Source organism: Amyelois transitella, chromosome 14 (assembly GCF_032362555.1).
Source record: "Amyelois transitella isolate CPQ chromosome 14, ilAmyTran1.1, whole genome shotgun sequence".
Lineage (NCBI taxonomy): Eukaryota > Metazoa > Arthropoda > Insecta > Lepidoptera > Pyralidae > Amyelois > Amyelois transitella.
In genome coordinates, this window is record NC_083517.1 from 1113343 (window position 1) to 1127296 (window position 13954).

The 13954-nt window shown below is 40.2% G+C and overlaps 2 protein-coding genes across 2 annotated transcripts; one reads left to right on the forward strand and one right to left on the reverse strand.

Moving 5' to 3' along the window:
* Positions 1-89: 89 nt before the first annotated feature.
* On the forward strand, positions 90-10148 carry LOC106129129 (chondroitin sulfate synthase 2). The gene is made up of 10 exons (XM_060947780.1): positions 90-564; positions 969-1334; positions 3035-3321; positions 3603-3754; positions 4702-4807; positions 5012-5155; positions 6180-6404; positions 7399-7650; positions 8510-8690; positions 9854-10148. Exons 1-10 carry the CDS (start codon positions 303-305, stop codon positions 10114-10116), a joined length of 2238 nt encoding a protein of 745 aa, XP_060803763.1. The 5' UTR covers positions 90-302; the 3' UTR covers positions 10117-10148.
* Positions 10149-10523: 375 nt separating this feature from the next.
* On the reverse strand, positions 10524-13926 carry LOC106129140 (protein SCO1 homolog, mitochondrial). Its single transcript, XM_013327613.2, has 5 exons — positions 13518-13926; positions 13215-13338; positions 12701-12782; positions 11650-11776; positions 10524-10748 (listed from the first exon to the last, which is right to left on the reverse strand). Exons 1-5 carry the CDS (start codon positions 13791-13793, stop codon positions 10599-10601), a joined length of 759 nt encoding a protein of 252 aa, XP_013183067.1. The 5' UTR covers positions 13794-13926; the 3' UTR covers positions 10524-10598.
* Positions 13927-13954: the final 28 nt, after the last annotated feature.

Genomic DNA, 13954 nt, shown 5'->3' on the forward strand with positions numbered 1-13954 from the left:
TCAAACGTGAAAAATTATGAAATATCCATCAAAGTCAGAATTCAAGTGTGTGTCATTAATTATTGTGCCAAGTTGTCTGATCGAAATGTCATTGTCATTCATTCATACATTTTCTCAGTTGATCTAAAAGTTGAATTAGTTAATTTAATTTTGTATTGCAGACTACTGCACTTTGTCCTTTTTTATTTATTAAAAAAATGTTGTGATTTCGTTTAGTTGCTAGCACAACGCAAAATAGATCTGCTTTGTGATACCAACGGGATGTTCTAACTATCTTATAAACAAGATAATTGCCAATAAACATGTTATCTCGGTTCGTGGTAACGCAAGTGAAGCACAATTCGTTCTTCCTGTTGGGGCTGGTGTTGGGATTATGGGTCGCTTTAGTAGCTGTGCCCTTGGAGGAGGATGTGGTGGAGTGCGGGGGTGCTGCGAGTGGGTCTCCGGCAGAGGCTGATGAGTTTGAGCCGCATAGGGAGGAAAGACCTTTGGGAGCGGCTGGACCTGCCGCGGGGCGCACTGTGCAGCGTCCGCGGTATTATAGCACCGAACTTGGTATGAGAGGTAAGTTTAAATAGAACAAAGTACAATTGAAAACACATTTAAATAATCTTTGAATTTGAAAGTGTAATAATAATAGTATTAGTTCTCTAATGACTAAAATTATAATCAACTGATAATGTGTATATAATCCAGATAACAGATATATGAATAAAAAACTAACAGAATGAAATCAATATCTGGTAGTGGTTAACATGTAAGGCAAAAAAATACAAAGTTTATAAATCCACCCTCCATATTCAGTCATCCCAAACTAAAGCATACCTGGAGATTGTGACCGCACACACACACAACACGCAGAGATGAGAGAAAAGCAATATTGTTTTAGTCTTTGAGTTTCTAGTTGCCTGGATTTTGTTAGATTTTCCTGATTACATTACATTACACAGTAATTTGCTTATTTGCAGGTTCCCTGTTATCTGGTGTGCTGAGTTCCGAAGAAGCCCTATCAGCACGTGGGGCGGCCCTGAACCGTACTGCTGCACGTCTCCAACCCTCCCTACGTTTCTTCATTGCTGCCAACACTCTTTCACCATCTCCCGCCCGTGCCAACGTAGTAGGCTTCACCGATACCCGAGAGATGCTGAAGCCTTTCCATGCACTGAAATACCTAGCTGATAATTACCTTGAAGAATATGATTTCTTCTTCCTAGTTTCTGATGCGACATTTGTGAATGCTCGCCGTCTGACTGATCTTGTGTCAAAACTGAGTGTCAGTCAGGATATCTATATGGGCACTATTGCGGAGGATGACAGCCATTATTGTACACTTGGTAAGTATACTTCAGTGAGACATAAGTTTACTTTACAAAGGGCCAAGACTAACTTTTTTATTTGTAAAATAAACAACAATATTTTTTTTACGTTGGTGCCCACGGAAGACCAGCATTGTGGTATTATGCCACAACAAATGCTGAGGAAGGTCCATATTCTGGTACAAAAGTTGTTATAGGTTAATGTTTCTGTTTTTTTTTTTGTTATACTACTCTGTCAAGAAAGTAGCAGGAAAAGATCAATAATACACAAACTGTTTGTTATTCATCCAAATTTATTTTATCACCTTCAAAATATGCTCCTTTAGAAACGATACACTTACGCCAACGAATAATCCAATCATCAAAACATTTTTTAAACGCTGTTTCCGGAATTGAGGTCAGTTCTCGCCGCGAATTCTCTTTTATGTCTTCTACCGATTGAAAACGGGTGCCACGAAGTGGTAATTTGAGTTTAGGAAAAAGAAAAAAGTCGGCTGGAGCCATATCTGGTGAATATGGTGGTTGCTCGATGGTATTTGTTGAGTGTTTGGTTAAAAATTCGTTCACAATGATGGCCTTGTGCGAAGGTGCATTATCATGGTGCAAAATCCAAGAATTTTCTTTCCACAAATCTGGCCTTTTTCGTCGGATTTGCTCTCTTAAACGCCGCATAACACTCAAATAATATTCCTTATTTACCGTTTGACCTTCCGGCAAGAATTCCGAGTGCACAACACGGGATAGTCAAAGAAAACAGTCAACATGACTTTGACTTTTGAACGACTTTGGCGTGGTTTTTTCGGTTTCGGTTCAGTTGGAAGGCGCCACTCCGAAGCTTGTTGACTAGTTTGCATGTCAAACTCGTAAACCCACGTCTCGTCACCAGTAACAATGCGTTTCATGAATGTTGGGTCGGAATTGACTCGTTCTAGCATGTCCTCAGCGACTCTCATGCGATTGAGTTTTTGAAAAAAATTCAGGTCTTTTGGGACTAGCCGAGCGGCAACATGTTTCATACCCAAATTATTAGTTAAAATGGTACGGATCGACTCGTGAGATACAGAAAGTTCGGTGGCTATCTCTCTCAAAGTTGAATGAGGATTTTCAGTCACTATTTCCTTCACTTTTGCGATGTTAACTTCAGTTGCAGACGTTGATGGCCTACCAGAGCGAGGCAAATCTTCCATCACATCTCGACCGCTTTTGAACGCTTTGTTCCACTCATAAGCACGAGTTTTTGATAAAGTCGATTCACCGTAAGCCTTCTGTAACATTTTCAGTGACTCCGAACACGATATTCCATTGGCAATGCAAAATTTAAGACAAACTCTTTGTTCGATGTTTTTATCCATTATGAAATTAGCAATACACACTAGATATTGATATAACTAAAAATAGCACTGTATTTAATGTAAACAACAGATGCAACTCAAACTCCGCGCCAAAATGGAAAACAGTTGTGCCAATCTAACAATAACAAAAAAAACAAAAATTTGAATTTGGAACCATAAATAAATAATCCATTCCCGATACTTTTCTGACTGAATGTATATTAGAATAATGTACCAAATAAACATTTTTTCTTTCTTCCTTTCATAATAAACTAGAACAGATTTTTTATTTCTGTTTCCCTGTTGTCATACACACTAACACTTAGAAAAGAAACATATTATGATGTCACATTCATATAAGATTCAATGTGTATAATTTCTCAACAGAGGGCGGCATACTCCTATCCAATTCTGTGTTGCGGGCGGTACACGGCGAGCTGGATTGGTGCGTCCGCAACTCTTACTCCCCCCACCACCACGAGAACATCGGCCGCTGCGTACTCCACGCAGCACACCAGCGCTGCACTACAGCGCTTCAGGCCCAGACGTACTCAGCGCTGAAACTAAGCGATGAACCCGCTGCAGGGTTGACACCGGAGTTGGCAGATTCAGTTACGGCGTATCCTGTGACGCAACCTGATCATTTGCATCGTTTGCACGCGTACGTTTCACGGGTAAGTTGTTATTTCTGTGTCATGAGTTAAGTTAGTTCGTCATTTTCGAGTATATTAATTAAGCTGGGAGGAAACATTGACTATTAAAATTAGATTAAATCAATTACCGGTTTATCCCATGAAGAATAAAGGAACTAAATAATTAAGTAAAAAAAAACGGCAAGTCACTGTGCATATTTTATCAATCAGCAATGAAACTTACAACTTCCTATTGCAAGTTATTCCCCTAACCACTCACAATCACGAATTTTAACAAGCGATTCTCGTGTCAATGGCCACAGGTGTACCTGGAGCGCGAGCGCGCGGAGGTGCTGCGCCTGCGCGGCTACCTGTGGCGCAACGCCGCGCGGCACCCCGCCGCCGCGCGCAACGCCACGTGGCCGGGCGGGCTGCGCGCCGACGCGGGGCTCGCGCCGCCGCTGCCCGACAACAGGTCGCTACGCTCTTCATATCTTCTCTCTGCATCTCTTCTCACTTCATCATTTCTCTCCTTATCTCTTCTCACTTCATCATTTCTCTCCTTATCTCTTCTCACTTCATCATTTCTCTCCTTATCACTTCTCACTTCATCATTTCTCTCTTTTCTCTTCATCACTCCTATCTTCATTTATTCTCTCTTCATCTCTTCTCTCTTTATCGTTCCTCTCTTCATCTTTTCCCTCTTCATCTCCTCTCTCTTTATCGCTTCTCTTTTCATCTCTTCTCTCTTTATCTCTTCTCATTATTGACAGTGAGTAACAACTAAAAGGCCTTCGCCTTCTTCTTCGACGCTCACCAAGTTAAGCAACTCGCTTCTATAACTAATCCCATACCCTCATAATATTTAAGTAAGTAAGAATAGTCCTAATAAAGATTGATGCAGTTATTCTATACATCTTAAAATTATCTCTCATCTCTCTTACGTGCGACGTTTTACCCAAAAACTCCAAGTGATTTGTTTCCTTTATAACTACCTATGTACTTACTATTTTCTTGTTACTGTGTAAATTTCTATGCGATAAAGATATTACAAACAAACAAACTCGTTGATGCAGTTATTCTATACATCTTTAAATTATCTCTCATCTATCTTACTTCCGACTGTTTATTGCACTGCTGAAATACGGGATCTTTTTTGTGTGAAACAAATAACAAACATACTTTAGATTCTTAACTTTCACTGTAATTTGAACTAAATGCAATAATACATTTCATTTTCAAAAAACAATTCTAATTTTTTCTTTTCTTTTTTGTTTACATCTATTTTAGCGTCTATTACCAGCCATTACTATTATTAAACCAATGAGGTTGCATTACACTTCAAATTGTGATTCCTGAATTGAACACCGACTTTTTACCCAAAACGCCACAATGTTTAACACTGATAATGAATCGTTTCAGATTCGACCATCTGCGCTGGACCACGTTCAACGCGACGCACGCGTTCATGCCGGACGAGAACCGCGCCTGCGCCGCGCTCGCCGGCGCACACAAGGAGGCGCTCGATGTGAGTCTCCGATCCTATTCCATTTTCAAATTCAAAATCAACTGAGACAAAAAAGTCTCACTAGTTCAACGATTGTACTGACCAATTGAACTAGTGGGAACTAGCCGCGAGCACAACTAGTTTATAATATTACTTCTACAGGACTAACGGCGGGAAAAAGAAGACAGCGCACTTATTTAACTCTGATGTTTTTGTGCATAACAGCTGGTAGAGAAAACGGCGATATCGTGGGCGTCCCACCGCTGGGGCGCGCCCCCGCCGCGGGTGCGCGTGGAGGGCGGCGCGTGGCGCTGGGAGCCGCCGCGCGGGCTGCGCTACCGGCTGCTGCTGCGGGAGGCGGCGCCGCAGGTACACACAGACATCATTACATACATACATACACACATCATGACATACATACATACACACAACATGACATACATACATACGACACATCATGACATACATACATACACACATCATGACATACATACATACACACATCACGACATACATACATACACACATACACACATTATGACATACACACATCATGACATGCATACGACACATCATGACATACATACATACACACATCACGACATACATACATACACACATACACACATCATGACATACATACATGTAACATACATACATATATACAAACAATATAATCACGCCTATATTCCTTTTGGAGTAGACAGAACCAAGTCTTGAAAACACTAATAGACGTTTATCTGTTTGGCTTAATAATAGAATTGAGATTCAAATAATGACAGATTGCTAGCCCATTCTCAAAAGAGTATTCCCAAGTTTATAAAACTAACCCTTAGTTGGTTAGTATCCGTCACCAGTGACGATGAAGGTCTGTCTGATGTTACATACCTATCCAAGAAATACCAATATTTATGTGGGAGAGGTTTTGTTTTTTGTTTTTATTTAAATCCTCTTACTAATTTTTACGCTGGCAACATTAAGAGAGAGAATAGTGAGTCTGTGGTACGATGTAAGACGTTAAAAGATGTGTTTTAAGAAGTCTAATAAAATAAGAAGATTTACGATATAATTCCGCACTGTTTTACTTTAAATCCCACAACTATTTTGGGTGTCGTCCGAGATGGTGCTCAAAATTGGAAATTGAAGTTTGTGAGATGAGAAAGTCTATTATAGAAATTGTAATAAAATATTTGTTTTGCTTATATCCAAAAATTATGGTCTCGGACAGTGCTTGCGTGGGAACAAAGACTCGGAACACTTCATTCCATTACTCAGCCACACAAACCAAAAAGGAACCATGGAAACGTTTTATTCAATTATTTTTGGTATTTCAACGACGAAAGAAAAATAAATCTTAATCCTATGTAAATCAATATAATATTTTGTCCGTCAGGGCTCGCGACTCCGCCAATTGGAAGTGATCCGCGTGCTAGGCTCTGCCCGCCTCGTCCCCGTGCCGTACGTGACAGAGAGCGGGCGGGTGGTCATTGTACTGCCCGTGCCAGGGACTGCAGGGGCGGTTGCCGAGGCGGTATCCTTCCTGAAACGCTACGAGACTGTCTGCCTCGCCCGGGACAGGAACACAGCGCTCATTGTCGTTATTGTGTCGTGGACTGAGGTATTTATTTATACATATATATATATATATAATCACGTCTGTATCCCTTGCGGGATAGACAGAAACGGCAGTCTTGAAAGACTGATAGGCCACGTTCAGTTTTATGGCTTGATGATAGAATTGAGATACAAATAGTGACAGGTTGCTAGTCCATCGCCTAAAAGATTACCAAGTTTATAAGCTTATCCCTTAGCCGCCTTTTACGACATCCAGAGGTGGAGTGCTCCTATTCCTTTTTATATTGGTGACGAGAACCACACGGCACTAGTGACTTCAAAACATCTATACTAATATTATAAAGCTGAAGAGTTTGTTTGTTTGAACGCGCTAATCTCAGGAACTACTGGTTCGAATTGAAAAATTATTTTTGTGTTGAATATACCATTTATTGAGGAAGGCTTTAGGCTATTTACGCTGCAACTATAAGGAGCGAAGATATAATGGAAAATGTGGAAAAAAAAACGGGGAAAACTATTCATCCTTGAGGGCTTCAATGATGCCCAAAATGACGGTTTCTGTGGCGCAGCGGTAGTACGCTTGACTGGGACACCGGAGGTCCCGAATTCAAGGGTATGATGAGAAACAAACTTTCTCTGATTGGTCTGGGTCTTGAATGTTTATCTATATATAAGTATTTATCATAAAATATCGTATTGTTGTAATTAAGGACGTCCTGGTAAAGGGTCAGGTCAAAAGTACCCGAAACCGCCGAGCTTGCATGAAGAGAGTTATGAATGTGGATGAAGCAAAGGAAGTATGCAGGGATCGTGGCAAGTGGAAAGAGGTAGTCTCTGCCTACCCCTCCGGGAAAGAGGCGTGATTTTATGTATGTATGTATTGTTGAGTTAGAATCTCGTAACACAAGGCACGAACTTACTTTGAGGCTAACTCAATCTGTGTGTATATAAAAAAATAAAAAAAAAAAACTATTCCGCGCGGGCGAAGTCGCCGGCACAGCTAGTTAGTTGCAAATCAAACAAATCTCTTTGAACAGGGCGCCGAAGACGATTCCACTATAACCGCCCCCCTCCGCTCGAGTTTATCAGCGCTTCAGCAGAAGCACAATACTGCTAGACTGGAGCTGGTGAGCATAAAGGCGGCGCGGCCGGCCGGCGCTGGGGACGCCGAGGCGGGCCGGCGGAGCGCCAGGGCTGCGCTGGCGGGCGCGCTGCCGCGGCTGGCGAAGGACGCGCTGGTGCTGGTAGCCGCGCCCCATATGGAGTTCAACGAGGAGTTCTTGAACAGGGTACGTCTTCAATTGTTTAAACATACGGTATTGTAATGTCTGTGTCGCTTGCGGGGTAGACGGAGCGAACAAACTTGAAAATATGCTCGCAAAATTTCATGAGAATCGGTCAAGCCGTTTCGGAGGAGTACGGGCACGAACATTGCGACGCGAAAATTTTCTTTCTTTAAAACTATCACAGTGAATCCCAGAGTTGCACAAACGATGAAATGAAGGGTCTGAACGATGATGTATGGAACCACCTCAAATGATATACCTTAATAATCTTTTCATACATACATATGATCACGTCTATATCCCTAGCGGGGTAGGCAGAGCCAACAGTCTTGAAAAGACTGATAGGCCACGTTGAGCTATTTGGTTTTAAGATAGAATTGAGATTCAAACAGTGACAGGTTGCTAGCCCATCGCCTGAAAGAGGAATCCCAAGTTTATGAGCCTATCCCTTAGTCGCCTTTTACGACATCCGTGGGAAAGAGATGGAGTTGTCCTATTCTATTTTGTAATGGTACCGGGAACCACACAGCACTTAACAAAATCTTTTCAGCAGCATTCATCTAATCTAATATATTTAAACGAGCAATTCTTGTGTATATATAATCAGGATCTCGGAAACTGCTCCAACGATTTTCATGAAAGTTACAGATAAGGGGCTTTTCGGCTCAAGGAATCGATTTATCAAGGTCCTAGGTTCGAGAAAAGCTCGGTTCCCAAGATATATAAACATTTTAAAAACCGCGTTTTAATAAACTATATCAACGCCATCTATAACGCTATCGTTCTATCAAAAACAAAAATCCGAGCAAAGCTCGGTCAACCAGCTACTATCCAATAACATCCTCAACCTTTGATTTTTCAGGTGCGCATGAACACGATAATGGGCGAGCAGTGGTTCCTGCCCGTGGGGTTCTCCCGCTTCGCCCAGTACCAGCACCCCGGGTTCGTGGACGAGAACGGGAACAAGCCGCAGGTCAACACGGGCCGGTTCCAGCTGCACGCCGCTCCCGTGCTCTCCTTCTACAGGAAGGACTATGACTCGGGTAAGGTTGAGTGTGCGAAGTGATTGCTAACCGATATATATATATTAAATATATATACAGGACAAATTACACAGATTGAGTTAGCCTCGAAGTAAGTTCGAGACTTGTGTTATGAGATACTAACTCAACGATAATATATTTTATAATAAATACTTATATAGATAAACATCGAAGACCCAGACCACTCAGAAAAAGTTCATTTCTCATCATGCTCTGACCGGGATTCGAACCCGGGACCTCCGGTGTCGCAGACAAGCGCACTACCGCTGCACCACAGAGGCCGTCAAGATGTTTTCCTTCACCGTCGATGCTACTACGGTGAAAGAAAACATCGTGAGGAAACCTGCACATTCAGGCGACGAATGTGATGATCCATATTATGGAATAAGATTTCCTGCAAAATAACTAGTTCTACATTCATTCATGTTTTTTTAATATAGACAATGTGCATTCGTTCATGATTTAGATTTAAGACATCTATATTTGTATATTGACGACCGATGAAAATGCTGCAGTGTAGCTTGTTCCGCCGCTTCTTCTACACATGCGCTTTGGAAGCGGTAGTACTTATAAACAGATTTAAGTGATGTGACGTCAATAAGTGCTAACTTGTATCCAATTTTGAAATTTAGATTTAAGAGATCTATATTTGTATATTGACGTCCGGTGAAAATGCTGCAGTGTAGTTTGTTCCGCCGCTTCTTCTACGCATGCGCTTTAGAAGCGGCAGTAGTTAAAATTCGATTTAAGTTATATGACGTCAATTAGTGCTACCTTGTATCTTAATTTTGAAAATAAATCTATTCTATTCTGATTTTTTTAAGCACTACCCTGTGTAATTAAAATTTGAATCCAATCACCAAGCCCGGTAGGTAGCTGAACCTTTTAGTACTTTAAGACTGTTGTCTCCGCCTACCCCGGGAATAAAGATGTTTTATATGATCGATAATGTCGTAGTATGTATGTTGTTTTAACAAAAAAAAAAGTAAGTATCACGTAAATATTATCAGACATTACTAATAATATATAATTGAACGCATGCGCTTTGGAAGCTGTAGTAGTTATAATTAGATTTAAGTTATATGACGTCAATTAGTGCTACCTTGTACCTTAATTTTGAAAATAAATCTATTCTATTCTAAACAATGTCTCTCCTATTACAGCGGCAGCGGAGAGCAACTCGCGCGGCGAATCAGACTGGACGAGTATAGAATCGCTGCTGACCCGTTCGTCTTTAAGGTGTATACGAGGTCCGGAGCCAGCTCTCATTCTGTCAGCTCGAGGTCCGCCGTGCGGGGACAGCGGCTCGCAGGACGACAGGCGGCACTGCCTGAGGCAGCTGAGAGATGAGGACTTTTCAACCTTGGCCCTAGGAGCCAAACACGCTTTAGCAAGGTTGTTGCTGGAGACTGAGGCAGCCGTATGAGATTGTAGAAATAAAAGTTTGATATAATGATACGATTTTTGTTTTATTGTACTTCATTTGTGTTAACAACGTCTATACTAATATTATAAGTGCCGTGTGGTTCCCGGCACCATTACAAAAAAGAATAGGACCACTCCATCTCTTTCCCATGGATGTCGTAAAAAGCGACTAAGGGATAGGCTTATAAACTTGGGATTCCTCTTTTAGGCGATGGGCTAGCAACCTGTCACTATTTGAATCTCAATTCTATCACTAAGCCAAATAGCTGAACGTGGCCATTCAGTCTTTTCGCGACTGTTAGCTCTGTCTACCCCGCAAGGTATATAGACGTGACCATAAGTATGTATGTATGTATGAATAGAAATTCGTTCGGGCTTAATCTTAACATAAACAACAAAAACGTAACATCAAAATAACAATCATTTACTTAAACAAAAATAAGTTTTATCTAAACTAACACGGTTAATACTAACGAAATGCACTCAAAACCAGCTGGGCTTCTTCGCAGACTGGTACTTCTGTATGTTGACCAGCATGGAGTCATGGATCTCCTTAGCGTTCCTGTTCTGTCCATAATAGTCCACAAACTCTCCGTCTGGGTCTACCAAGTAGATGATTATTGTGTGGTCGACCTACAAAAAATAATAATTACTTTCTTATAGCTGTCTCACTCTCTTATCCTGGCGCGTGACTCTCTGCCATTAAGCGTCGAGGCCTGGGGTCAGCTTTCCTACTTCTCTCTTTCCACTTCTATCGGTCTACCACATCTTCAGTTCTAAGACAAGATTGGCAGGCATGTTATCTTTCGCGGAGTCAAGCTAGGATTTCTTTGGTCTACTACTACTAGTCCTCAAAGCAAATAAAAAGCACTCAAAGCTAAAGCAAATAAATATTCTATTCTATTCCTCCCCGTGCCTGGCAAAGGCGCATGACCAAACAATTAATCCCTGCAGGCTTCCACAAGTTGTGACCGTACCAGCGCAGAGGACCCTCTTGCAATTTATCACCTATGACACTGACGTGACTGCACAAGGCAAAAAAGCATAAAACAAGCTGTACTCTGTATAGTTTTATTCATTCATTCATATGATCACGTCTATATCCCTTGGGGGTAGACAGAGTCAAGAGTCTTGAAAGACTGATAGGCCACGTTCAGCTAATAGGCTTACTGATAGTAGTTTTATTCCTGAATGCAATTACTCATTTCGCTTTCATTTTTAAGTGACGCATGGATTTCACTAAATTTAACCAAGATACAAAAATCGCCACCCTTACTACACCTTTGTAGTTATAAATACAGTATTATTATCTCATTTATACAGTATGTATTGATTTTATCAAACTAACAAAACATTTTAAAAAAAATACGGTATAATTAAGAACAACTGCCTTTTTTTTTAATCGGTTTAAAATGACAAGGACAGAAAATCGCAGGTGACACAAAAAACGCAAGGCGCGTTTACCATGGTATGTAAGTATATTTTGTGCGACAGACAAGAGTTAGTTAAATAAAATATCATGAAATATACTTACAATATAATCATTATCAACGTCTTCTGGTCCAGCGCTGAAGTACACCCGGTATGACCGACACGCTTTCTGCACTTGATCATGCGTCCCTGTCAGTCCCAGCAGTCTTGGAGAGAATTCTTTGCAGTATCTAGAAAGAGGGTCAGGTCAATAGTACCCACAAGTTTGCATGAAGAGTGTTATGAACGTGGATGAAGCAAAGGAAGTATGCAGAGATCGTGGAAAGATGTAGTCTCTGTCTTCCCCTCCGGTGAAAAGGCGTGATTTTATGTATCTCATCTTGCGGGGCAAACAGGGCTTTATTTTCTCGAAAAGTCTCAGAATGCCTAATTTGGCTGGATGGCATCAGAGACGGCGTAAGACGTGGGCGGTTTTGACCACCGCTCACTGCCTTGCGTCTCATTGCCGAATTTTTTTAATCTAAATAACATGACAATGTTTTTTAAAAATCAATACAAGTAATACTTCATTATAATTATATATAATAATAAAACATTCATACTACCATTTTTTTAATAAACTTTCTTTGAATTTTTATAAAAATGATAGTATACCACCATCAATGGGCTTCACAAATGGTATCTTGCCCACACTATGTCCAGGCCTTGCGCCGAAACTGGATGGCATAATGATGGAATTGAGATTCAGACAGTAGCAGGTTGCTAGGCTAAATTGCAACTTTACACGCCTTTACCATTGAGTTGAGCTTCACTTTATGTTTCTTATTGTCTTATCATACCTCTTTCTCTATTCTAGTTAACCAGAAAGAGAGAGAGACATACAACATTAAGATCAAAAATATTTGTAATGTATACATACATATTGTCACGTCTATATCCCTTGCGGGGTAGACAGAGCCGACAGTCTTGAAAAGACTATATTTCCCGTTCAGCTATTTGGCTTAATGATGGAATTGAGATTCAAATAGTGACAAGTTGCTAGCCAATTGCCTAAAAAAAATTCCTAAGTTATTGTAATGTATATGTATACATATGTAATATTTTTTAAAGGGAATAAAGATATTTTGTATTAAAAAAATGTGACAACAACTTACTTTCCAACAATTTCGGGAGTGTCTCTCTGTGGGTCTACTGATATGAAGAGAGGCTGCAGTGGCGGTGCCGAGGGTGTGTTGTCTGAAACCATTTATACAGACAATCAAAACAACATACTTTAGTGGTAGGTACACAAAGTAAGTTGGAACGCTCAAAAGCAACAGTTATGTTTTCTCTCGTCCATATTTCTATTCTAAATTTGGATAATTGTGAAGTTGACGTTGTTGAAGAAAATGTTGCAGTGCAGTTTGTTACCGCCTCTCCTACACTGACGCTTTGGAAGCGGCAGTATACTTAGTTTTAATTAATTTATTTGACATCAACCAATGTTGTGAAACCATACGTTTTGACAATTATTAAGCAATATGAAGTATCCTATTATCATGAATAAAAAATTTTGAATTTCAGTTTAAAAGCTAGATTGTATAGGAATTGAGATAATATAAATGAGCAGTTGCTAATGCTTTCCTTGTTTAATTAATTTTTAAAAACATAAAGTGCCCGCCCACATACCATGCATATTCACAACTTCAGCTAATTTCTCCAACTCGTCTGGACATATATCAGGACAGTGTGTGAACCCAAAATATATTAGAAGCCATTTGCCCAAGAAGTCCTTGCTCTTTACTACTTTGCCCTGAAATAATAGATAAAATGTGGTTATATGAGTTTTCATATCAAGAAAAAAGTACTTGTAAACAAAATTAGGTTTTTTTAACAAGAATTTACTTAACGCATATAAAAGAAATTAGGTTTCCAGAAGCTCCAATATAGTCAAAAATTTATAAAAATAATTTATTATAATAGAAAAATCACCTCTGAGTCCACAAGTTCAAATTCTCCACCTATTTTAGCTTTCCCTAGCTGCCTCTTCCTCTCGCGATCCAAAGCCTCCTGCTTTTCCTTTCGCACGTACATCATGAACCCAGTGAGGCCACTCCCTACCAATGCTATTGCAGAGAGAGATTTCCACGTTACAGGAGCCATAAAATTCTTTTTCGGTCTTTTAGGCGGCACGGCACATTGTCTTATTGTTGATGTCGAAAACGCCCTTATAAGAACATTAACCCTATTTCGTAAAATGGAATTCATTTTAACGTTAAAGGAATTATTAGTTGCAATAGTAAATTTATTATCGAAGAAGCCGGTTTATCAGTTTTATTTCATTTTTACTATTTCCCAATGTATTGATAATGTTCATAATCTCACGCTATTTTGACGTATCAGACAGCAATGACAGTGACAGCACAAAA